The sequence below is a fragment of the Pleuronectes platessa genome, chromosome 12, assembly GCF_947347685.1.
Source record: "Pleuronectes platessa chromosome 12, fPlePla1.1, whole genome shotgun sequence".
Classification (NCBI taxonomy): Eukaryota; Metazoa; Chordata; class Actinopteri; order Pleuronectiformes; family Pleuronectidae; genus Pleuronectes; species Pleuronectes platessa.
The window spans coordinates 12670253-12696511 of NC_070637.1; the positions used below are offsets into that span (position 1 = coordinate 12670253).

Sequence of the window (26259 nt, forward strand, 5' to 3'; positions counted from 1 at the left end):
TTGGTATTTTATGTAAAATGTAAACTGCATATTTTCCTTTAAGCTGAAAGTTGTCATGTTTACGTCAACGCTGATACCAATAAGTCCGTGAAAGGCTCATGTTGGCTGATCATTATATTTCTGTATTCTGTGAGAGAGTTTGTGTCTTACCTAGAATGTAAGACATCGAAGGCCGAGACATGTAACGTGTTGTTTAAGTTTAAAGGAGGAAAAGCACAGTGTCTGTCAGGGCAGCAGAGGGTGTGTGAAGTACCTTCTGCAGGCGGCAGATCGTCTACGGTCAGTTTCAAACTCTTGCCCCGCCTGTACACACGCACCGTGTGCCACTCATTATCGTTCAGATTCTGACCCGCAAATATAGTCTCTGGACCTTTGCCTGCAGGACAGTCCAAACAGCGGTTAACACGCATGCACATCAACACACAGACACACACATAATAGAGAGGCTGAGAGAGAGAGAGAGAGAGGAGATATAAACCGAAAGGGGGACAGCGTGAATGAGATAAGTAGTTTGACAGAGACAGAAAACATTAAGGTAAACATAGTTAATGGTGCGGAAAAACACATTATTCTGACTTACATTTGCTGCACTGCGCCATTAGACAGAGCATCGAAATTTACCAATTCTTACTGAACACTGTTTTCATCACACAGCGAGGAGGGAGGCAGTAATTAGGGTCACATTATTATTACCAACACCGACTGTTCTCCTGTAAGTGCACATACTGTCTGTGTGGTTCGAGTTCACTAAAGAAACAGGGGATAATTTGACTCCTCATTAGAGCTGCTCTGTCATTTCTCATGTTTCCCTTCCCATCAAGCCACTTGGTGGCAGCAGATAACTACCAACGGGTTTCGGCAGAGTGAGCCACTTAAAGCCGAGCATCACCCTCCATCCTGCTTACCTACCGACAGTGCAACGCAGTATTTGATTTCTCTCTTGTCCATCAAACGAAATGAAATAATGATACGGGAAAAAACAATTCGTGCATAATTGAGGCGGTGTGTCTGGTGGTGGAAGAAAAAAACCCAGACAGGCCGTTGAGCCTAGAAAACACAGGAAATACAGAATGTGATTTTCATCTGCTGCTTTGACAATGAATGAGGATTTGGGAAAAGCAAAAAAGAAACAGGAAGCTGCACTAACACTGTAGAAACCACGCACACACTATATTAAATCAGGAATCATTCAATCTCTCTCTCTTTCTTTCTGTATATATATATATATATATATATATATATATACAGAAAGATATATATATATATATATATATATATAAAATAACATTCAACTGAATAACATTAAATGAAAAACAATACTTCAAATCTCTGAATCTTTCCCTCACTGAATCCTGAAGCCAGCATATTAATATTCTATGACGTGGGTCACTGCCAGCGACTCGTAATGAGGATGTCACACGGAATCACACTGTGGCAAAATTAATTATTATTCTTCATAATCAAATTTGAAATCACAGATAAGGCATTGGAGCTTTAACGAATCCTAATGATCTCATGAGCACTGTAACATTGTTTTATTCCTAGGTAAATTTTTCTGAATTTAGAAATTCCAACAAAAGGTCCAACTGGGGCAAAACACTTTTTTTTTCTCCATGCAGCCTCCATCTTAGAGCATCTTTGAATCGCTATATGCTGTAGCTGTGACGTTCCCCTCCAGGGCACACATAACCAAACACACCATTGAGAATTGAACCACTGTGACAGCTTTCAAATTCCCTGGCAGCGGACTCCTTCCCCGCTGTGGGGAGCATTTCAGATGGGCGCCAGGTTTTTTCTCCTGAAACCCCATCTATGGCTATTTATTTCCTCCCTTTTCCTGCAATCTTCAAAGCCCCCGATGCAATGTGTATGCAAATCTGCGGGTGCCGAAGCACCGGGACACACTCAATCGCAGAGGCACAATTCTGCTTTGTAGCACTAAACGCCAGGGCAGGACGGAAACCAGACGACTGGCGAGGGATTAAGGACGACATATGAAATAATGGGATGGAGCTGGACTCGAACGCCTGCTTGATCTTTGCCTTCCATCATCCGGCCCTTGCTGCCCTTCAAGGAGGGAAAGAAAGGAAAGGGGGGGAGAAGGTCAATCGTATTAAGCTAACACATTCCTGCACAGCATCCACGACTGTAGCTCCCTGGCTCTACACATGTTGTGCAGTCCTGTGGTTCAAAGTACCAGCTGCTGGCCAGAGCCTTGGACCAGACCTGGTAGTCCAAGACCATTGTCCGCTGCAGGGGCTTTATTTCAACATCCACAATCAGATAGGGAATCCACACTGTCAAAAGAGAAGTCCAGGCTGCAGAACGCTGCGACCAATCAGCATGGATCAGGAGGAAAAAGCCCTAGATGCTAGAGGCATACCCCTTGGTCGGATCAGCCAGTGGTGGGCCTGATGATAAGAAGGTACACAACTGATGATATGTCCCTAGTATCTGCAGGTGATCCCTGACATCTATTGTTGACGGGCAACTTATCATCAAATTAGTGCAGCACACCTTCAAACAAGGGATATTCACCATCTTGTCCTAGGTTATAAAATAAGGGCTTATAGTCCACTGTCTGCTGCGTCCAGCCCTCTCTAGTGCCCTCACTGATCTATCTGCAGTGATGGATCTACAGTGATCTCTCCTTGCCTCATTGACTTCAGGCCCCGAGGGGAACAGTGGAGAAGTGTGGCAAGGGGGCGGCATGAGAAGATGTGATTATCCAGTCAATCAGCTCCGGCCGGGCTGGATGACAGGCCTCATGCTGGCTGCTCCGACAGTGTGACTCACACAGGTGGAGGAAAAAATAAGAAAAAACAAAGCTTGCTGACCAGGCAGCAGGACGCCATCGCTGGATGACCATCAACTCCCACTTCAAGGCTGCCGCAAAGGAGAGCGTAACAGGCTGCCACGATGGACGACCTGCTTGTCCCATCAATGCTAACTGGAAAACCTACGATGAACATGTTTAAGCGAGCGGAGGTTAAAAAGTGTCACAACAATAAACAAACTGCTTTTTCACGCCGTTTGCGTTTGTGCCCCAACCCGAGGCTGCTCCGCACACCGAACACGCTGAAGGGCTGTTGCTCGATCTAACTGCGACCGCTTCCCTGACATGTGAGTATTTTTGGCAGCGAATGTGAAATCGTGTCATGTTAACTACCTGCTGGCCTGACAGGAGAGTCCCTCGGCCGCACCACATCTTTGGAGGATGTTAAATGTTTATTCTCAGCTCTTCATTTAAGTTGCTCGTGTCATAAACAAGGACTGCTCGGACATGTCACAGCCTCTTCATGGAACTAATTGTAACTAAAGGAACTTTATTCTGAAGCACCTCACTGCTTTTACTCCATAGTATATTGGTGATGGTTCATTCTTGCTGAAGGGAGGGGTAGTCTACTTTTTTTTTTGAAAAGCAGCGGATGATATTTTATGCTCTTATGCGATATTTATATCTTATGTGAGCCGTCAGATTTGCTGTATAAAAATAGATGCATCAAAGAAAATCTGTGTTAGATTTAGGAGGGAAGGGTGTTGTAGGATCCAGAGAAAAACCTCCTCCACACCCAAACAATTTGTGTGCAGCCCGTCTCCAGATCATGCTTCATGCTTCATATTGACAGGTTGACTCACCAGCACTAACATTTTCCATTCATTCAAAGGTGGGCGCTATATAGGTCTGCAATTTCAATTCTTTTGTAATATACTTTTTGGGTATTTCAGGGTCAGGCAACTTGTTTAATCGGCTAAAAGTTAGAAAATACTGCTCTGATCAAGATGTTTTCACGTTATCAGTGTATACATTCACATAAATTGTGTTAACTTAACGTCTAATGTTGTATCTGCTTACTAACCATATAGATTTTTGAGGCCAACTGAAATAAAATGGGGTATTTTAGGTCAAATGTAGCTTGCTCGTATTTGAGGTGAAGTCTATGTACAGCTTCCACATTAGTATGGAGGAAAATGTTTGACCTCTAAATGTGTCTGTGTATATCTTCATACTAACCACAAAACCACACAGCATTAGCTAATACAAATCAGTTTTTGGCAGATAAGAGCACATTCCCTATGCACCCTCCCTTTAAGTCCTCTCATCTATCATTGGAACATGCACACTGGGGGAATTTCCATGTAAAAGATTGTCCTGCATCTCTTGAATAGGTCAAAATTTGAAAGATTGATGCGTGTAAAAGATCAATTATGAGAGAAAAACTGCTCCAGAAGGTCACATGGAGAATCAGCACTTTGAGTTGCCCTCATCTCTGCATCCTTGGCAACAATCTCAACTGTGATTATCCTGCAGTTGAAGTGAATGAATTATACAAGTCCATCATGGAATCTTTCACGAGATATTTTTAGATCACATTTTTGTAGTTTCTTGTCACTCAGTGCCTGTTAACAGTGTTTAAGTCGAAGTGGCAGTGTTTTCTTCAGACGGCTCTGGGCAGCCCCAGGGAGCCACGGTCCCTCATAGACAGTGATGTGTTCTTTGAGTCGCTACTGGAATTCTTCATCCAGCGAGCTGACCGGAGCTGCAGCGCCTGACAAAACACATTAATTAACACTGAAAAAAAAAATGAGGATAAAAATAACTTGGGAGGAAAATACAACCTAGATAAAAAAAATAGAACACTAATTAAATGCCAACTCTTCATAAATGAAGGGCTTCACACACTTATTTCCAGGGAGTTAAATTAAACATTTTCTTATGGCACAATTAGGTCTGGATCTATTGAAGAAAGACCTGCTTTTTTCTCTCCATTTTTATTTTAACATTTACTTTCTCTGCTGCATATTAAATGTTGATAAAAATAATTTCACTTTGAATTATAGCGCAGCTTAATTATAATCAATTAATTAATTAACGTGACTGTTGTTTTCTTATGTGACTAGGGTTTTTTAAATATAAGAAGAAAGTACATTAAGAAAATGTACACAAACAGAATTAAGTCGAATAACAACATGTCAACATGAAGTTAGTTAAAAGCAAAAGCAGACTAATGCTGCATCCTGTTTTTATTTTGCTTTACTTAAACAGCCTGTGTGAAAACATCCAGCCAATTAACAGACTCTAGACGCTGCCTATTTACACTTTGTGATGCTTGAGACTAAAGGAACTATTGAATCAACTGGTGAATATCTTATCTTCTATTTTGTAACGTTTTCCTTAAACCAGCTTTTATTTCCAATAATGATGAACCTGGCGATGGTTATTTTGGAAAAGATGAGGCACAGAACTAAATTGATATTAGGGAATATGGAGAGTTATGAAGAGTTTTAAGACTAGAACCACAACGACCAGCTACGAATGAATCACAAAACATTTGATTCGGAGCAACAACAGAAAAAAGGTACAAGACTGTATATAATTATTTTAAGAGTGAAGGAATCACGTATCACATAAACCACTGCGAATGATCCTTCGTCCAACAAATTCTTGATTTCAGCCTTGTTGTAGTGACTATCAATCCTTTCGACTCTTTTCCTCATCTGCGGCACGTAAGAAAATTAACTACGCTTTGTTCTGTGGTTCTCGTAATGTAACGCTAAAGCATCCGATCGTAACCTATATATACTTTGTGGTGATGGTTGTTTCCATGGTAACAGCAAGCCCCACCAATCACATCCTAATACACCTGAGTATTGTGGGTAGTGTAGTCCTGAACTTCACAAATAAAACACATTTTTCTTGAAATGCAGTTGTTGTCATACAATCTCGGAGCTTCTGCTCAGCCTCTTGGGACGGTGACAATATTACAGCTGATAAACAAAACCTTTATTCAGGAAATTAATGGGATTTTTTACTTGTGGAACCAGACTGTCGGGATCTATCGGGTAATATTAGCAGAGGAAATTATTAATTATAGAAAGAAAGTAATCAAAGCAGCAAATAACAAGCAGTGGAATCCACGCACGCACAGATTATGCCTTCATACAATCCTCATAAGCTAAGAATGACCTTTTAAAGCACCGGAGGAGGCGAATTAGACCTTAAAGCTTTGTATTTGCATACACAAACAAAGGATGCAATCCAAGATGCATGAACAATGCTATTTAGCATTTAGAAAGGTGTTAAGAAGGGCTCGCTAGAGGTCACATCATGTGATTGTTTGCGGGGGCGTTTGTTGTCGTGTAAGTCTCCGCTTCTCATCGGGCAACGACCTTCAAATACTTTAAGACTTCACACGGGAAAAGATCAGACTTCAGAATGACTCGTCCTTCTTTACAATATGTGACACTGGCAGTGTATCACTAAACTGTCTAATTTCTGTTGGTATTTACTGATACTGAGAGCGTGTCTGTCAATTCAGAATCGTTAAACAGGAAGCGTGCTCGGGTATTAAGACACCGGAGAAGTAATTATTAATTCATTACTGTTCCTGAATAATAAATGTCAGGGATATTTACCTCCCAAAATATTGCAATGTAACCTCTTTGTTGAAACACACACACACACACACACACACACACACACACACACACACACACACACACACACACACACACACACACACACACACACACACACACACACACACACACAGACACACACAAACGTTCCGTGAATCCCACAACTAGATCTATTCTCTCTTCCCTCCCTCTTCATCCCGTTCTTTCTGCTCTGTGAGGCAGGTTAATGAGAATAATAAAACCACACTCTGTATTTCCTCTGCGCCTTGAATGGCCTCATCACTTTACAACCGCCGTGAAATACTGAAGACGGAGAGGGAAGGGGAGAGGGAGGGGAGAAAACAAAAATTGTGAGGGAGTGACAAGGGAATCGTGCATGTCTGAAATGCCTGCGCTTCCAAATCATGCGTTTTATATCAGCCTGAATACGTGAGTTAAAAGGTTCGTTAATTAGAAACAACTCGGTGTGTAGAATCGCTGCCATATTTGGGTTTGTCATTAATTCGAGCCTCCCTCCCTCTCCTCCCCTTGTGCTCATTATTCTCCCGGACAGCTGATGCAGGCGGCAGCAGCAGCACTATCATGCAATTCTTATGTAGCCATAACTCTTTGAGTTGGTATGATAAAATGTAACGTCTGTGTCAATGCAAGGTGCAAGTCACATATATTCCGGTGCACTGATTAAACTCCACGGCTTAAGGGAGGCTTTAATGTGGGGGGTCGTAAACTGGCTGCGGGGGGGGGGCGGGACTGTAAACAACACAGCTAAAACATGACATGTCCAGAAACAGATTCAGAGACGAAGAAGAGGAAGAAGAAGAAGTAGAAGAAAAGCTGAACAGCGACTTACTGGAGGTACAGTTAATCCTGACACAATCTAGATGGGGAAGAATAGATGAGAGATAAATTCATCTTTCAACGTTACATCTGCAGACATCATTAAAACATACAGTCCACCCCTCTGGGGACATACACACAGACCCTGGCCGTCCTCTGGCGCTCTCACCCGTGGCCCCAGCGAGCTGGTCGGAGCGGTGCCAGAGGAGCACAGCGCGGCCTACATGAGTACAGCCATGTTGAGTCGGGGATCATCGGAGCCGAGGTCTAGTGTTATGACATTGTTCAGTTTTTTTTTTTTTCTCTGCAGCCAAACAGAATGTTGAGTGCATGCTGGGAAATTTCTGTTAGATTGTGGGATACGATCGTCCATTCAGTGTGAGAGCATCAGATTTCGGTCAGGGTCAGACAAGGCCAGGTGGAAGGTATTTTTTTATTCTCTCTTCTTCTGTTGATCTACCCATCCATCTATTCAGACATCTAGCTGTCTTCCTACAATGTCACATTCAATAGATCTAGGCTAATGCTTTGTGAATTTACATGTGAAGCTTCTCTACTTCTAAATATTCTACAAACATTTAGTCCACTGCATTTATCTGACAGCAATAGCTACATTTCATATAGGAAGCATAAGAGCAGGTTATAAAATATGTTAAATCTCACTACAATATAAAAACACACAGCTTACATGTTAATGAGTTAGATAATATGTAAACAAACCAATATTAATAACATTATTGTGTAATAGGGACCATTCTGCATAATGTGTATTTTAACTTGAGCCTTTTTTCTCATAGGGTAATGATAGCAAGACTTAATAATGTAAAACATTAAGGGCAAACCTTCTTAAGTTAGATTTAGAATGATAAAAATTGAGTATTTTAAATAATGGTCCTGGTACTGATACTTGTATACTTCAATACTTCTCCCACCTTTGGAGACAAGTGGAAACAGCAGCAGCAGCAGTAGTAGCAGCGTATGATGGCCTAGTCGTCATTACTGCCAGTACAATAACAGTCTAATCTCCTAGCGCCCAGCAGTGCCTTGTAGACTGCCAGGGTTTCTCTCTTCTTTTCTTTTTGTACCTCTCTGTTTCCTAAGGCTTAGCTGGTGTCCTGCTCAGAGAAAGGTGACCCAGATCAAACTCCCCTCTCTTCCTTCCCATTTGGCCCTGCCTGTCGTGTGTTGTCAACCACAGCAGAAAAGTGGTCGCAAACAGCCAGAGACCAACACCAGCCACCAGCCTCACAGGGAATGCTCTTGCTTTGTTTTGCTTTTGAAGGAGGGACAAGAAAGACGGGGGCTTCGAGATCTGACGGCTACGGGATGAACTAAAAGAAAAAATAAGCCTTTAAAAAACGCGTCAAAGATAATTAAAAAATTTAAAAAATAACACGGTGACCTGTTGCTTTCATCAGAAGGCATCTGTTTTTTTTGGGGTAGCAATGACCGGACACGTGAGCCCTGTCAGTGTCCTATCGAGGCGGGACACGCGCTTCCTGGTGGTTGACAGCAGACACAGACTGTCTGCTTTGTATGCACGGCTAAACGGGTCCGCTTAGGGAGCCCATCTCTGTTTAGCCAGTGGAAAGGAGAAATAGATGACTATCACTTATGCGGCATCGCTCTGTTTGAGAGCCATCAAAACTTTTCACAGGCATCATTGAATCCTGTCTCCGAGCAAATAAGTGCACACACACAAACGCATGCATGCACGCACACACACATGCACGCCACGTATTTCATTTCACCTCCATTTTCTGTTTTTGCTTTAGGCGGAGGGGAAGGGGTGGTGGCATTTTTTTTTCTTCCCTGTGCTAATTTAGGACACATTTGCAGATGTTATGTCTAATCGTGCACTTTCCCCACCCTGCAATGATTAAAGTGCAGAGGTGAACAAATGAGTGTGTGGGTGCAAGGGTGTAAGGGGCCGCGTTATATTGGGTAACCACAAGCTGAGAGGGGGTTTGATATTAAAAACACACAACCCCTTCTCCAGATGATTTATTAGCTTCCTCCTATGAACGATAACCGGATCTGTTCGAAAATAAAATAAAAAAACACCAGGAAGGCATATGGCTGTGAGTGTGGCAGTGTGTGTGTGCGTGTGTGTGTGTGTGCACGCACTATGTAAGGCAAACTCCCCTCGGAGCAATAAACCACGTGTGGATGTTGATCTGGGGTTAGTTGATGGATAGGGCGGCGAGCATTCCCTGCTGGGCAACAGTGGCTGTGTGCTCTGCTGGCAGTGAGCGCAGAGCCGCAGACTCTCGCCATTGAAAGTCTTTACACCATCTCCTTCTATTCAAAGTGCGTATGATATGAAGATAATAGCTGTGTCTGTGTCTGTGAGCGTGCGAGTGAGTGAGAGAGAGGAAGTATGCGACTATGTGTGTTTGAAACTGTTATCAAGCTTAATTTTGGTCAGTCTAACACGTGACTCTGCCGCAGCAGCAGCCGGTGAGTGTCCGAGGCGTTACCTAAATTGACAGTCAGGCGGACGCGCCCGCTCTCCAGCTCGAGACGCAGGCTGTCAGCCGAGTCCCGAGACGTGGTGGCTATTAGGATGCCGTAGGCTCGCTGGGAGCGGAAGCGCAGGGACACGTCCTCGGCCTCTGTGTGCATCACCACTGGCAGCTGGACCTTCATAAACTTGCTGCCGTCATAGCTCAGGATCGTCGCCTCTGCAGGGAGGATAAGGAAGAAGAGAAGGAGATAAGGGATGGGTAGAATGGAGAGAGGTTTTCACGGTAAATCGGTGACCCGGGGTCTGTCGGCTCAGTTCAAAATGATGTCTTATTTGTGGAGGTGATTTAGTGCTGGAGCAAAGAAATACATTAGAGGGGAAGATGTGAAGTAGTGATTATGTATTCAAAAACAGACCTGTGATTCAGAGGTCACCAAACACACAGGGAAAGAGCGGATTGTGTTTCTGTTAGAAAAATGCACAGAGATACGCCCACTGCGGTGCAACCTTTACAGACTGACGTGTCCTCCAGCATCTGGAGGATGAGAGAGGATTAAACCACGGAGCTGACAGACACACGGACAATGACTTACAGGTCTCACAGGACTCAGTGTGGAGGTGGAGCTCAGACATGTCCTTACTTTGTTAAGGAAGACAACTAATGAATCCAACAACTTGTAAAATAACAAATACAAAACAGAAAAGAGCAAGTGATGCCTAATGCGCACAACAGTGTGGATGCCCAACTGGGTCCTGACAGGTCAGGCCAGGGTCGGACAATAATAATCAGGTTTGGGGGGTGGCACGGTGAGTCAGTGGTTAGCGAGATGGATCCAGTTTGAAATCCCAGCTTGCCCGGGTTCTTTCTTTGTAGAGGTGCCATGTTCTCCCTCTGTCTATGTAAATTTCCTGCGGTTGTTCCAGCTTGTTCCCAGAGCCCACAGACGTGCAGATTGGAGACTCTAGGCTGACCATAGAAGGGAATGAGAGTGTGAATGGGTGTTTATCTCCGTATGTGGTCTCTGATTCGCTGGCGACCTGTTCAATGTGCAGCCCGCCTCTCGCCCTATGTCAGTTGGGATTGAGGAAAAGGAAAAGCAATAGAAATAAAAGATGGATGGATTCGGGTTTGGGTCGGGTTCAATCACTTTGTTTGGGCTTTGTACTGGATTTTGGACACTGCATTAACCTGTTATTGAAGAAAACATTAGGATAGGATTTGTTAGTATTCTGTTGGCCACCGACAGAAATCGCTCACAGTAATGTGCACATATACATCATCAAAGAGCAGGGAGCAAACACTTGTCACTCGTCTAACTGTGTTGCATAAGACTATGATCAAGCTGACAACTCCCCGAAATCCCTCCGCAGTCTCAGCCCTGTCTTCTCTGTGACAGTTTAAATGGTGGCTTCCATCAGTGAAAACAGAGTACAGAGGTAGTTACATGTACATAGAAGAATCAACACTCAAAATGGAATATAGGACACCTGGATGAGTATCCTACTGCAAAGAGAAAAAAAGGTAATGTAAATGGCAGATGTGCATCCACATTTGTTGTGGGTATCAGCTGTATAACCGTGGCAAACTACAGAAGGGACAAATTGGTATCGACTGAGGAGAAAAAACTGTGACAGAATCTTAACAGTCTGAGGACCTTGAATATTGAGCTTCTGCTCAGGGTGACTGCATTTACTCAAAGCATTAGGCAGCCGTCTGGAGAAACGCTGGGGAGAGTGTTTAACGCTGGCAGGAGGTTGTAACAGCATTTCCGGTAGTGTAACTAAACCAAAACCCAATAACAAAGCCATTACTGCAGCTGCAGAGCCGCAACAGATAGAAAGGGGGAGTAGTTGGAGGGACGGGGGGAGGTGGGAGTGCGGCGGGGGGGGGGGGGGGGGGGGTGATAGGGATCCAATGTCCACACACACACATACACAGAGCCAATGTCCCATCCGTCCCCCTGGGAGGACTCCGTCACATTCCTCACCCAAATCCAATTTCTCCACGGCCTCCTGGGGTACGCTGCAGATGACAGGGGCGTGTGACAAACGAGTTCTCGCTGCTAAACTGCTCCCTGCCAGGCAGCTACAGCAAAGAGCCGCGTTCGGAAACAGTTAGCAGATGCGAGGAAAAATGGGGCCACTGTTCAAGCTCCTAATACTGACAGAGAAAATGTTTGTCACTGTAACATTAGCCAGCACTTTAGACCCGACCAGAGAATTCCCCGGCTGCATTTCACTCATGCTCGGTCTGTATCTACACTTCATGGCGTATTGAAGTAAACAGTCGCCGCCTGTAGTTGGTGGTGTATGTTTACGCTGGGAAGATGGGATGTGAAAATCATTACTGCTCAACAATGAGTGACAGATCTGAGTGCTGCACTGTATAGAATTCCTGCTCAGGCTTGAACCCTGTTGCTTTTAAAATGCCTCTCTGAAAAAGGAGCCATTATACACAAAAAAAGCTCAAGGTAATAGGAGAGATAACAAAAAGAAAGAAAAAATGATGATGACAAAAATGTGACTCTGCGTCAGCTCTGCTTCGTAACTCACTTTCGACGAGGTCTGGTCAGGTGACTGCCTCTCTTATAAAGACAAACACCTAGGGAGAATCAAGGTAAGAAGAAAAGTGACCTTTTTACGGCGACGCATATAAATAACCAACATTTACTCGATTATTTATTTTCATGAATAATCTTTTCAGGCTGAAAAGATGGACGGAAATTAATCACAGCCGGAGTAAATAAATATCACATTTCATCCAAGATGTCACCTCTCCTGAGATTATACGAGAGGTTGTCTAAAATGCCATGAAGTAAAAAAAAACGAACGTTCCACACAGTTATGAAAATATGGAGGGTGACAAGTGAGGGAATCATCACCTAATGCAAAGTGAGCACCTGTCCAAAATCCAATCCTGGAGACCCAGTCCTTCTTTAATGGCACTCCGTGTTTAATATCAAAATAAATTGAGAAGACTGAAGCTGGAGTTTCTGTGCCAGCCCACCAGGAGGCTGACAGAGGTTGGACGGAGCAAATATCGAACTTAACCAACCATCCCTCCTCTGTCTGATAAAGCAAAATATCACATTGTTTTCAGATTTTCCCAAGGAGCAATGGGGCAGAATGAGGTGGGCTGTGCCACTAACAAGAGGTAGGAATGTGAAGACAGGAGTCCGTGCTGCATTCTCCGCCCAAGGTTAACAGGCTCCAAAGGAAGAGGGAGCTGTCAGCTGCATGTCACAGCACCATGATGTCCCACCATGTCAGGGCACCAGGCCCGAGCCAATTCCAACATTTCCCCAGGAAAGAAGAACCAGCCAAAGGCTTTTGGAATATGTATGTTCAACATCCACAATAAACAGGAGGATTTGGCTCTGAGACATCATAAATAATTCAAAGCCGCCCATGTCCTCTTCACCGCAGCCTCCTTTGAGTAGCCGAGAAAAAAAGACTCTCTGGCTATTAAATGTGTGAGAAAAGAAGAAATCTGACATCCGGGTGGATTTTGGAGACTCAGAAAAAAACAGCATCACGGAGTGAGGAGCAGCATCATCGTCATCGTCTTCATCGTCTGCTGCTCCGTGACAGTACGACAGCGTCAGTGGGGCGAGGAAATGAGAGCAGAGACAGGAAATGGATCGGTTCGTCCATTTAGAGCCGTGGAATCTGCAACTTCAGCGGCTGCTGAAGGGAACGCGAGCGACAGCCAAGATGGTAAAGATTTAGCACGCGCGAATTAGGGCTCTCACCCCACTGAGACTATTAAAGGAGAATTACCGTTTCATTTAATGATTTACAAGTTAATCTTCAGTGTTTGGCCTATGCTGTTCTATCAAGGTCTTTTAACAAGACCCATTATCATAAGCTGTAGGACGTGGAAATCAAAAGCTCTCATGTACAGCTTCAACGGTCTTGAATTAATGTTTGATATAGGTATGAGAAAAGTAGAAAAACCTCTGCTCCCCAACATGGGCCTATAACCCCATATAATCATCCTCCAGTATTTCTACTCTCACACTCACTTCTTCCATGTTTGTCAACCAATGTTCTGCGCAGCTGTGTTCATGGCTTAAGGGCATGAGACAACCAGTTCTCTCTAATGTGTGACTATATCCAAGTGTGGTGAATGGTGACTAACACACAGTGTGCTGTCAAAAGGACACGGCTGAAAACGTGTTTTTTACTGCAACAAAAACTCAGCCCTGTTCCCCCTTTAAGGGCATTTCACAATCACGCAATAATACCCTGCACCCCTTGGCTTTCGCTTCGCACCAGTGGCGAGTGGTTTCATGCTCTGAAAAGCAATACATGTCCTCAAAGAACCAGTATCTCTACAGCTATAGTGATTTACATAATGCGGTGATGCGTTCTGTTGTTGTTGTGGTCGAGGGTTTGTGTTTGGGAACGAGACATCTTACAACTGTGCCAATATTAAACTGAAATACTATGAATTTATGAATGAAAAAAAAAAAAACCTTGTTCACAATCTTTGCTTGAATGTGCACACAAATTGTGTAAGTGCGGCACTGTAAGCGTACTTGTGCATTTATATATATATTATTATTATTATTATATTGATCTCCAGCAGGTTCCTCTATTAAACACAGGTATGTGCAGCCACTCTCCGTGTGAAGACATGCAGGTGCTGTCAGCGCTGAGAGCCTGTATGTCATATCTCATTAGGGAATACGTGCGTGTGCCTAGACGCACCTACTACACCATCTGGGAGGCTGCCGCAGCCTCACACAGCAAGACTAATATTTGGGCTAATTAGCAACTGCAGGAACAATAAAGGGGGAAGACATTTGGGATGCAAGGGGGGAAACTGCTTTGTCTGCTTAATTTAATTCTCTCAAAATAGGGCGAAGAGCTCGGTGGTTCTCTTCGGAAAACTCCACCTCCTGCTCCTTCCCCTTCCTGTCCTCCTCTGCCATATGCAGTAGCTATATTTTGCCACCGGGTGGTACACCATGCATGGATAAGTGAGAGCTGGGGTAATTCTTTTGACAGCTCCTCGGCCTGCTGGTGCCGGCTTCATCCTACCAGCGCAGAGGCAATCTGGGGCCATCAAAACAGCTGGCAGCACACCGGGACCCATCCTCCGTACCACTGCTCCCACTCACACTCTTGCCGGTCTCGTACGGCGAGCAGAGACAGCCAGAAAAATAGAAAATTGGACAGAGGAGTCAAGATGCCAGAGGAGGCTCAGCGTGTGGGGTGGAGGAGGAGAGGGGGGGTCACTGTGGCGGAGACCTCCTCAACATGCGGCACTTCCTGTAAAGCTGTTCCCGAAAGCAGAGATGCAGCTTTTCGGCTTTTATTTTCAGAGTGGAGTCATTTTTCTTGTCTTTCACAAAAGACCACCCTTCAGATTAGTAATTAGCTTCCCGAAGTGAGACGATCTTTGTCCCATGCCCACTCCCACCTCCCTCGCGTACCGTGCCCTAATTCCTGTCAACTCATTAGTCAGAATGGAAAATGCACATGTGGGGAAAAAATGTGAGCAGCGCCAAACCAGGCCGAACTGACGCATTCATCAGAGATGGATTTAGATCCTCTCGTTTGTGTAGTCTTTCAGTTCAAATATTCATTTCCTGTCTGAGCATCAACCACATCTGTGCTTTCAGAGGAGCGGTCACACGTCATTAGACATTCACAAGTGGATAAACTGCATTTAGAAACAGGGGAAAAAGAGAGGCACTGTCTTTTTGGTGTCCCATGCTTTTGTGTTGTTTTGTTTCCATTTGACTCAGCAGATTTCCATCAGCCAGACATATTCCACACACCCCAGGATATTTAGGCTCTAATATTTTATAAGGGGAATGACCCGAGCACAGGAGGAGAAGCTCGAGCAGTAGAGGAGCCGACACATGTACGTAACTGCGTGGGACGTGTTCCATTTCAACTAAGGTTTTATTGCTGAAAACCTGTGGGGGGGTGCTGTTTCCATGCAGATGCATCTCACTGTGATAACAGTGTCACGCGCTCCTGCTCAGTCTTTGACTTTTGCTTTGATTATGCAAATGTTAAATGTTCAAATTCATTATGAATTTACTCTGAATACATACATTGCATATTCACGTTGACTGACACCATTATTAAATCATAAATACAATAACATGTCATTAGGTGACACAAATGTGATTACGATTGAAACTAAAATATTATAAATCCTATTAGACTTCACAACTGGTGTTCATTGCTCCAGAGTCCTGGGTTATTTTATGTTAATACCGCAAATGTCTTTGGTAATTGACCTGTACATTAAACATATTTATTAACTCAGTCTAATTATGTAAATAAGCATGAAGCGCTAATTTTTTTACAATTGCCTAAGAGCACACCAGGAAGGATCAGGCCCCCTCGCACAGCTGGGTGTTGTTTTAATCGGCCTAGATTTCAGTCAAAGGAGTCAAAGGGCAATCCACCCGGTCACCGGGCCAGCAAGCTAATGCTGAGCAGGCGGGAAAACTGGCTCCACGCTGAGCTTTGCCTTCGTAAGCAAAGCTGTGCCCTCATGACTGCTTCTCATTTCCAGCCACATTACAGATACAGTAACAACAAAATACAGCAGGCCGGATGGGGTCTCGGGGGGGTTAACTTCAAGCAAATGCAGCTCTTACCATAGACACACACACACATATATTGGTTACAAAGCAATAACTTCCACCACAACCAATATGAAACACTGACTAGGAGATGGTGTTCTTTTTTATTTGAGTATAAACAGTAATAAAGAACTGTAATAAACTACAGAGTCAGGTGCATTCCCGCTAAGACAAGGAGCTACACGAGTTCACCGAGTGACACTCTTCTATTTCTCTTCTCGGGAGGAGAGGGGGATAAGTATTCTGCACCAGGTCTGGTCATGACCGAGTGGTTTGATGAGCCAAATGGTTAGCAGAAGACAGCCAATTTACAGGCTAGTGTGAAAAGTGGACGTGACCCGGAGCCTCTCAGCCGTGCATCAGTCACCTGCCACTCAACATGGTCAAACATCAGCCGGTCAACACTTGACGTAGCCTGACTCATCCTGTCTGCCTCTCTCTGGTTGTCTATCTTCGCACGTCGCACTTGTCGTTTCTGTCTTACAAAACTTTCCGTTTGCTGCAGGAGCTCTGCTGATGCTCAGCCAACAGCCTGGATCACAAGACCACCTGCAGGGTCTTTGTTTGGCGATGCCGCTCAGCCTGAACTTGAAACAAGGTCCCCTTCAAACCAAGAATACTAAAAGAATGTATCATGAATATGATTAAAACCATTATTTTGCTGGTTGTCCTTGATGTCAATTGTTTCTGCGCTCCTGTGATCTTTTTCCCGCCTCGGTAGATAAGGCATAGAGAGAAAGAAGTGTTATTAGGCATTGTCAACATTTCTCACACAAAAATCCAGGTCCTGCCTACCAGATAGAAATGACATGGTTCCAAAGAAGTGGCTAGGACCAAAATGTAAACCAAAAGTCCTACCTCTTTCACAGGAGCGTCCCAGGTATCCAGTTCCGGAGCAGTCGCACACATAGCGGTTCCAGCCCTCTCTGCAGACCCCATTGTTTTGGCAGGGGTTGCTCAAACACTGCTTAGGAAGCTCCTTCGTGCACGAGGGTTTCACCCCGGCAGCCTTCTGGATCTCGGCAAGGCGCCGGATATCCTTACTCTGGCCGTCGATGAATAGATCCCGGATGCAGCCCACGTAGCCGTAGTTGAGCAGCGCTGTCCACACCTCCGTTGGGAACACCAGCCCCATTTTGTTCTCTGGCAAACCCCCGAGGTAGAGGTTGTCATCCAAGTCCAGGATCTCACTTTCTCCAGGGGCCGTGTAGGCAGTGCGGAGGGTGTTGATAGAAATGGTGCCTGAGAAATTAAGACAGAGTAGGGAAAAGTTTATCTTTGCTTTTCCGAACTACTTCAAGATGGACACCTACTGATGACTGTAGATGCCGAAGCAAACTATCCGACCAACGGAGACATAAACATGCAGAGAAGACCTATTTAAAGATGGCCTGATGAAGAAATTAGCCTAATTAGTGTTATCCATCTGGACAGGATCAGGATTTTCTTCATTTAGAATAACTGATGACTGGTGATAAGACACATTAATCACAGGACAGCTAGTCTATTAGTAGCCTAATCTGGGCTCCCTAAGAGTATCCTCTCCATTTTCCTTGGATTTCCCCTCATAAATCTCCTTTATCTATAAAGCAGTGGTCATAAAACGAAAGGATGGGAAAAGAAAAATCATTGCCCCCTCTATCATTTCAGTCAACCAAACAAAACAATACCAGGAAAGAAAAAAAAACATTGTAGCCATCTTTTTGAACTTGATTAACGGACTGCAGGGTGTTTTTTTCACCCCGTCTCTCCCTCTGTTGGCCCCTCCAACACATAAACCTGCAATGAGAGTTTGTGTGTTTCCCCACCATGATTTATCGCCCTCATTCAGGTTTAATTCTCGATCTGGAGCACGGTAAACAACAGCGGACATGACTGGACTGTAAAGCTGTGGAAAAGGAAAGCCTTACTGTGGGACTCAGACCAGGGGTGATTAATTTGTATATGGATCCGTTACTCTCAGCACAAGAGCCACTGTGGATCTTTAATTAATGGCGGCTGCGTCCACTGCCCACATCCTCCGTCCAGTAATCTATAAACCGGGCTGCCGAGGAGCCGTGCGCACACACCCTGGGCTCGGGGAGCGTGGCAGAGAAACGGTTGGCTACGGGAGCTTCAAAAAATAAAAATTGCCATAAAGTCATAATTTGCATTTTGAGTGGCAGATGTGTGCCATGGCAGATATGAAGGAGCTATTAGCTGATTGCCTCAAGCTAAATCACAGTAGAGCCCTAAGGAGGACTTTTTAAGTTACTTTTGAGTTACTTTTACTAGTCAAAGTGTTAATGTTGTGAAACAAGCCCTGAGCTTGTCTGAAACTAATTAAATGGAGACTTTTACATTTCATTGCAGCTACCATTAGCATGCATGGATGTACATGTACAGATCTTTTAAGGACAGCACAGCAGAGCGGTGGTTAGGACCGTCTCCTCACAGCAAGAAGGTTCGTTTGCTGTATAAAAACAGACGAGAAGAAAATATACTGAAATCAGTGTATAACCTAAAAATAATCCCGGTTATGTATCCTTTGAATTTCCAAGGTGAACCGGCCATTTTGCGAAGGCGAGAGAGAGAGACAGCTAAGGACCTGGTGCACAATGATTAACCTGGTCCCACTAAAGTCTTCCAGCTCTTTTCTCGAGGTCTTGGCCCCAGGCATCTGTTCCGGGCACTTTCCCTGCCGCCACCCACTGCCCCTGCTCTCTCCAGCCACAGCTGCTGTGACTTCCAAGCTTTGCACACTTGGCAGGGGCCACCCGTCACGCAGCCAGAACAGCTCCCTTCAGGTTATAGCTAACGAGCTCACTACATCAAACTCATTAGCGGGGAAACTTTCTCAGAGTAGAGCAGGTGCCCGGCTGAAGAATGATGGTCAGGAAGAACCTTGGTGGGATTGTCTACACTCCCGTTATGTGTAAATGCAAAACGGTCACTGTCAGATCTGAGCGTGGGACAGGCGGGGGCTATATCTTGACTTTCTTTCTTTTCTAAATTATTTGTGAAGCATACATTCACAAAGTAAATGCTTCAGGGGTCGTTATCGAACGGCTTCTTCTCTCGGCCTCTACTGCATCCTTAAGTCTCGTAAGAGCAGTAAACAGCAAACAAGGATGCTGTTAAGTCTACAACCATGTAGGTCTAAATTGATGTAAGTGCATGACAAGAGAAGGATGTCAGCATCTCTCAGACATCTGCTTAGAGTGCTCTGCTCACTTGTCAAAGTCCTGTAAGAAAGTGTGTAAACACAGTCAAGCTATGTTAAGTCAGGGGGCACTATACGATCCCATGGGGACATGTGCCATCACCAGGCGTGGAGCATGGGAAACATGGAAACACAAACACAAACACACACACACACACACACACACACACACACACACAGTCCAGGACTGCTGTTTAGAACATTAGTCATAGCCAAAAGGGGAAGAGGGATGTGTCTCTGCGAATGTTATCGAGCATAAAAGAGGAGGAGATGGATGCAGAACAAGATGGAAGCAGGGAGATAAAGATGTCTGGAAAGAAGATGAGGGGTGTTTGATGACAGATAAGAAAGCAGATGAGGGAACACAGCGGCAAATAATATCTAGAGATGCAAGTACAGGATGTACAGTTAAGGCGGGTTGATCAAAGTGATGATGCAAGCAATAAATGAGGACGAATACTGATGACGAAGATCAAAAATTCCAGCCAACTTCAAAACACTCCCTCTCTCTGTCTGTCTGTCTCTCTCTTTCTCTGTCTATCTCTCGCTCTGCGGGCTGAGCCGTAAGTGGTACTCCATCATCAAACCTGAAGGCAGGGGTCCAAATGACAGCTCAGATCTCGCTCGCACTTTCTGCATCAACAGCCAGGCTCAACTTGGCATGATGTCCCCTAACCCCACTCACACATCCCCAAAACATGTTAGACAGGGGATTACTACAATCCAGTTAGGGCGATACGGCCAAATCTCTCTATGTGATTAGATTCTCTGTGGGGAGAGAGGAGCTTGTGAGTGGGCTATGAAGATGGGGGATGTGCCGAGTACGTGTGTGTGTGTGTACTCGCATGAGGCCATTTGTGTACTGTACGCGTGTGCAAGCCTGTGTGTTGAAGTATTGGCACGGGCCCGGGCAGGAAGTGGGGGGCTACAACGGAGCAATGTCCGTGTAATGTCTCTGATGAGTGACCCACGGCACTCCCAGTGCAGAAGCCCTCACTTAAAAGCAGAGTGTCTCTCAGCGACTCTAATGCATTGAGGTTTGAAGATGCTGTCTGAGAGCGAGAGTCCATTTCCAGACTGGCTTCCTGCAGGAACATCCGTCTAAACTAAATAGGGCAGGGATCATTATCTGCCATTGTCACGGCTGCAGGAGGCGCTGCACATGGAGGACCCGGCAGCACGTAATTATGCCCGGCTGTGGCGTAGCACTTTTCTTTTGAGTGATGTACTTGGTGGCGTGTATTAATAAAACATCTGAAAAAACAGATGAGGAACAGAGCTCCCCATATGTTTGACGGCTCACGCTCTCAGGGGGAACACAGAATTAGTTTTCCTGTTTTAAAATGACCTGAATTCTATGAAATACTAACTGTGACAAAAATGTGTATGGGTGTCAGACCAGCATTATGCCCACATATGGACTTTTAAACCTGCTTCACTGCATGACAGAGCGTGCACCTTGAACAAATTCCCTCATGCTTATTGTGAGTAGCTCATATATCTTAAGAATCACCGTGTTTGAAATCACTCACTAATCATAGTGAATCCGCCATCTTTCTGGTGCTGTTCAGATCTTTAGTGGTCTATTTTCAATATGAATGTTTCCCACAATGCATCATTGAGCAGTAGCGGCAAACTGAAAGTCACCAACCATTAAATATATACCATCATGCATTGCGTTTGCTGTGTCGTCAGAAAAACAAATTGGAGAGGAGAGTGGAGAGGGCAGCACATTCCTTCTCCAGTTTGGCATTTGTAGTCCTTCTAACTTTTATCAGAAATACCTGAAATATCGTCATGTTAAACACAGACAGGTTCATATCTGCCGCCAATTTCACAGAGAGATTTTTAGCGTGCGTCCTGAATATTTCCTATTTAAAAGGATTTAATAAGAGCAGCAACTGTGACTTTATTTTTACATTTAAATAGGGTCACCTTAAAGTGTTAATACTGTGTAAAATAAACTTTTGTTGTGGGATGCTGTTATTTCTCATGATCTTGCAACAATAAGCAAGCAGAGTAGTGTCCAAAAGCTTTTTTATCTTTGGCTAATGAGTTTAATATATAGTTCTTTACATCGAAGTTACTATATAACGAGTAGGTGTTACTGAATGAGTGGGGGATTTCAGACACAGACTTTATTTCTAAAGCTCTACCTTGGCTCGGCTTTTAACCAAACATCAATATGTATCCATAATTTATGGGGAAAAAAATACATTTAAAAAGCTGCATTTAATAAAAGGTATTATTTGTATTGTTTTCAAACCCCTCTGTTTGCACAAATGTGCACCGTTGGAATTGCATGTGTCCTGTGGGAATGGAAATCACATGAGGCCTATTCTGTACAAAGGAGCTGCAATAAAAAAAAAATCCACAGCTTCCATTTGAGGTGCAGCGCACACATCATTACACTCTGCAAACAATGGTGCTCTGTGCTGCTCCTGGAAACCTTCAGATGCAAGAGTTTTTGCATTTAGCGGCACTGCTTTCGTTTAGGATTGGCTTTAATCTAAAAGGTGAGCAAAGAAATGTGAAAATAGCTCTTGTGTGCCGTGCGCTGTGTGAGTGCACTGCGTCAGGGAGCGCTTGTCATCTTGACACGAGAAGTCGTCACACTGCGGGGACCTTTTTTTTTTTACGTCCCCTTTACACTCTGGCGTGTAAGTGTTGATGACTGAGACTCGGGCAAAGGAGGAAAAGTTATTCTGAAATGTCATTAGTGCACAGCTCAGCACAGCACTGCGCAGCAACTGTCTCAGTCCTGGGAGAGACCACCTCCTGTTTCCATGGAAACTTAGGCAGGGTAGACGGAGAAAAAGAGCGAGTATAGAGAGAGAGGTCGACGTACAAAAAAAAGAGGTTCGATAGCTTATGTGTGTGTGTGTGTGCATGTGTGTAATGGGTGTAGAGTTAAGTAAGGACTGTATTGTGTGTGGGATGGATGATGGGAGGTTTCTAGTTTCTCATAGTTTGGTCTGTAAGTAAATATTGTAGATTGTTGTTTTCTGAAAAGTCACCCGCAGCTTTTGTTGACACTTATATGTTAAGCCGAAGTCGAGGGGAGCTACATGTCGCAAAGGAAAGAGGGAAGCCGTCAACGCAGCATGAAACAGCTGGACTTGAAAACAGAACAACATAAATGGGCCCTGTTGTTATGTACTGTGTATACAGCTCAATTTAGACCAGCACCCAGTCATGCTTTGGGGGGTAATGAAACAGTTAATCTAATTTCCACCTCCTGAGACCGAGTAGAAAAACATGGTCGAGGGGTATATCTAATTTTCAGCATGACATTGTAAGGCCTTGGCTCTGAGCACACACTAACAAATTGCTGCTTAGATAAGCAAATCAACAGGGAGCAGAGCGGAGGGACCCGGGGGCTCAGAGGACACAAGGGGAGACAGAGCAGATGAGGGACTTATTTTGTGGTAATTGTGTATCTAGAGTCCCAACATGTGGCACAAGGTACCACCAGCTGAAGTCATGAGGTCACTAATAGAGCCTGACCAATCTACAGTATCATCAGGCTGACAAAACAGGCTGATATGACAACTTTTATGAGAATGACCAGTCAGCTTTTGGCCTTACGTTCACGTAATAATATATTTTTTTCTTTTTAACATAGAGTGGTTGCCACACATTAGAGGTCTCCCAACTCTCTTTGTGTGCTTGGGTATTGACCTATTTGCAATTTGTATTTTAAAAATTGTCGACCACTCAAGTTCATGGAGTAGAGGAATCAGGAATAGATGCCTGGTGTTCACTCACACTGAGCCTCAAGGAGCTTTTACAGTGACACTCTGTTGGGGTGGTGGTCTGAATTCAGGGGAATTGGTGGATGAACTTCTGTTTGTTTATTCACACGCATTTTGCTGGATTTGTTTGATATTTTTAATTTTTTATTTGACATTATTTATCATGAACTTTTTGGTTGAACTGTAAAATATAAAACCTCAATTACATTTCTATCTAATAAGGGTTTGATTATAATATCTAAAGAATCAATGCCATCTTTTTAAAATCTGCCTATATATCAGTATCAGACGTTTGTTCTAATATCCATATCAGTGAAAAACTTTCATCTAAATGTCTTTAGATGTTTACAATGAGCGTGTAATGTGGATAAATGTTTACTTTTCACTAGTGATGTAGTATCAGCCTATTTCTTCCACAGAAAAGTTAACTGTGACACCACAGTAGTATTTTTGTTGCACTTAAATAATTGATGTACCCGGCGCAGAGCAGAGCTCCTACTCTAGGATTCTGCTTCATGTTGTGGAGCATGTATGTCTTCTATGATAGATATTTACACTACAGACTACCAGTCATCCTCTCAACAACAGAATGCAAATATTCATGAACACAGTGGCCCTGAACGCGCTGCAGATAAAGAAAACGCATACATATATGCAGACAGATTGAAGGCGTATTCTACATCCGTTAATGTTTCATCAAACATTTTACATATTCTTCATCTTAAGACTCTACATGATAATTTAAAATGTACCTGATCGGCCATCTCGCTGGAAGTCCACATGGTACCATTCGCCGTCATTGACCTTCTTATTGACCGCCCTGGTCTTTGTGGTTCCCGAGCCCATGTCCAGCAGCAGGTACAGATGGCCGTCCAGCATCTCGATGGCAAAGAAGTCCACCTTGAGAGTCTGGGGGTTCTTGGAATCCTTCCCCGGCTGCTTGGGCTTGCCATGGCTGAAGAGCAGAAGGCCATTGGGCTCGGTGGTGCGGAAGTCAAAGGAGATGGAGCCCGTCTTCTTGGCGTTCCACTTGTTGAGGATGATATAAGACTCTGGCGTCTCGAAGGTGATGGGGTCCAGAGTGGCCACGTTCTCACACTTAAAGGCCACGGTACCGTGGACCTTCATCTTGGGGTCACCCTGCCTGGCCAGCCTGGACAGCTCCAGTCTCACGTCATTGTTTTTGTACACAACCTGGATTTGAGTAAAATGAGAAAATCAATTCTACAGTCATACATACAGTATCTCACCCACAATGTCAAAGACTACCATCTTGTATTGTTTGCAGAATTTAAACGTGGAAACTATCGAAAACACTTCTTATTCGGATTCAGTATTACAACTTCTTCAGACACTTGCCAGACTCGCTCAGGAATAGGATTAAAACGTTTTGGTCCAGACAGAGTAAAACTGTCCCTGACTCAACCAGATCTTGGCAGTGTGCCCTGTCAGAGGTTTTCACAGCCAAGCTGCAAATATACTTTAAGGCCTTTGTAAAAGCACCTATTGCTCAAAGCTTATGGCTTTTTAATTGCAAGGTCAGTGAATTGTGCCAAGCTGCTTGGACCTTGTTAAATTTCCCTGCATGTCTAGTTGTTATGTATGATTGCTTTAAAAAATGAAGGAGCTGCTTATGAAAAATCAGAAGCTGTTGTTTGCAGAGAGGCTTCAGATGTTTGCCTGACAATAAATGTCCTTTATCTTTTACCCAAATACAGTTCAGTTCTATTTTTAAACAGTTTATCATTTATAATTTATTAGTTGTAACTGGTGCCTGGTTTGACCACCGGCTACAGATTGTCACTATTGGGAGAAACAAATAAATACAATAAAATATTATTGTACGAGAAAAGCAGTTCAGCCTCTGCCTTCTCTATGGCCTGAAGAGTTTTCTTTTTTAGACCTGCACCTTTTCAGTGTTCACCAAGTGTCACTCGCATCATCCTGTTTTTCTTTCCCCCTATTTGAACCCTTCACAACACGCGCACACTGTACTGGCTGGGTGAAGTGTAAAGAGATGAGACATGGCTTTTTGACATTCAGCTCGACTGTCTGCTGAAGGAAGAGACGTCTGAATTTAAACGACAGTAGTGATTAGGGCTGGAGGAAATGATTCAATCGGGGAGTCTCTATTGAAATGATGAATCTGCACCGCCGGCTTGTTCGCAGGTGCGGAGGAAAACGCTGATCAAGGCCCCTGTTGGACCCTGTTATTAGGAGAGAAGTTGGTAGATGAGGGTAAGGGTTAGTTACCCTAAATCTAAGGCAAATTAAAAACCAATGCATGAGCATACACATACACATTGTTCTTGATTTAGAAAAAGTCAGAAATTTGACAGTCAGCACGTTTTATTTTTTGCTGAGACAGTGATATCAGTGTCAGTTCATATTCTCAGGAAGTGTAAATCAGACGTGGTTCTCAGCTAAATGAAGTGCATCAGTGCTGTGACCTTTGATATGCCAAGTGCTGCGGAGGCATGAAGAGCCCATTACAGAAGAAATGTGTCATAATGTCATGTGTTAAACCATCAATTACGGATTAGGATCATTGTCATATGGTTAAGCACCGGCATTAACTGACCCTGTGTATTTTATGTTTGCTATTAGTCTTCCTAGTTAAACCCATTTGTGTGTAGGACATCCTTCCATCCGTTCATCCATCCCTTATCTTCAGGAGTTATACCTGTGTACGTAGAGTATATAGGAAACTGGACCTGCTTATGGGGCCGTGTTGCCTCTGTACTCCCTAAAGACATAATGACCTCTAGGACTGAGAATCTTTTCAGATATACCCAATAACCTCTGAGGGCCTTGGGGGAGGGGGTCTGGAGCGGGGTACAACCTGGGCAGGTTAGTAACCTACAGAGGCAAACCACAATTCATGTTCACATTCACACCATGGCAGGAAGCGAGAGTACCCAGGGAAAAACCAACAGGTGACAGTGCTAATGAATAAACCACCATACT

The 26259-nt window shown here is 44.1% G+C and overlaps 1 protein-coding gene across 1 annotated transcript in view; it reads right to left on the reverse strand.

Moving 5' to 3' along the window:
- Positions 1-26259, reverse strand: part of LOC128453865 (neurexin-1a) — a 255113-nt gene that overhangs the window by 133821 nt on the left and 95033 nt on the right. The window contains exons 10-14 of the mRNA XM_053436966.1: positions 24045-24486; positions 17194-17577; positions 9738-9941; positions 7271-7297; positions 254-376 (exon numbers count right to left, since the gene is read on the reverse strand). Coding sequence (XP_053292941.1) covers positions 254-376; positions 7271-7297; positions 9738-9941; positions 17194-17577; positions 24045-24486 — 1180 coding nt within the window. The remainder of the gene's footprint in view (positions 1-253; positions 377-7270; positions 7298-9737; positions 9942-17193; positions 17578-24044; positions 24487-26259) is intronic.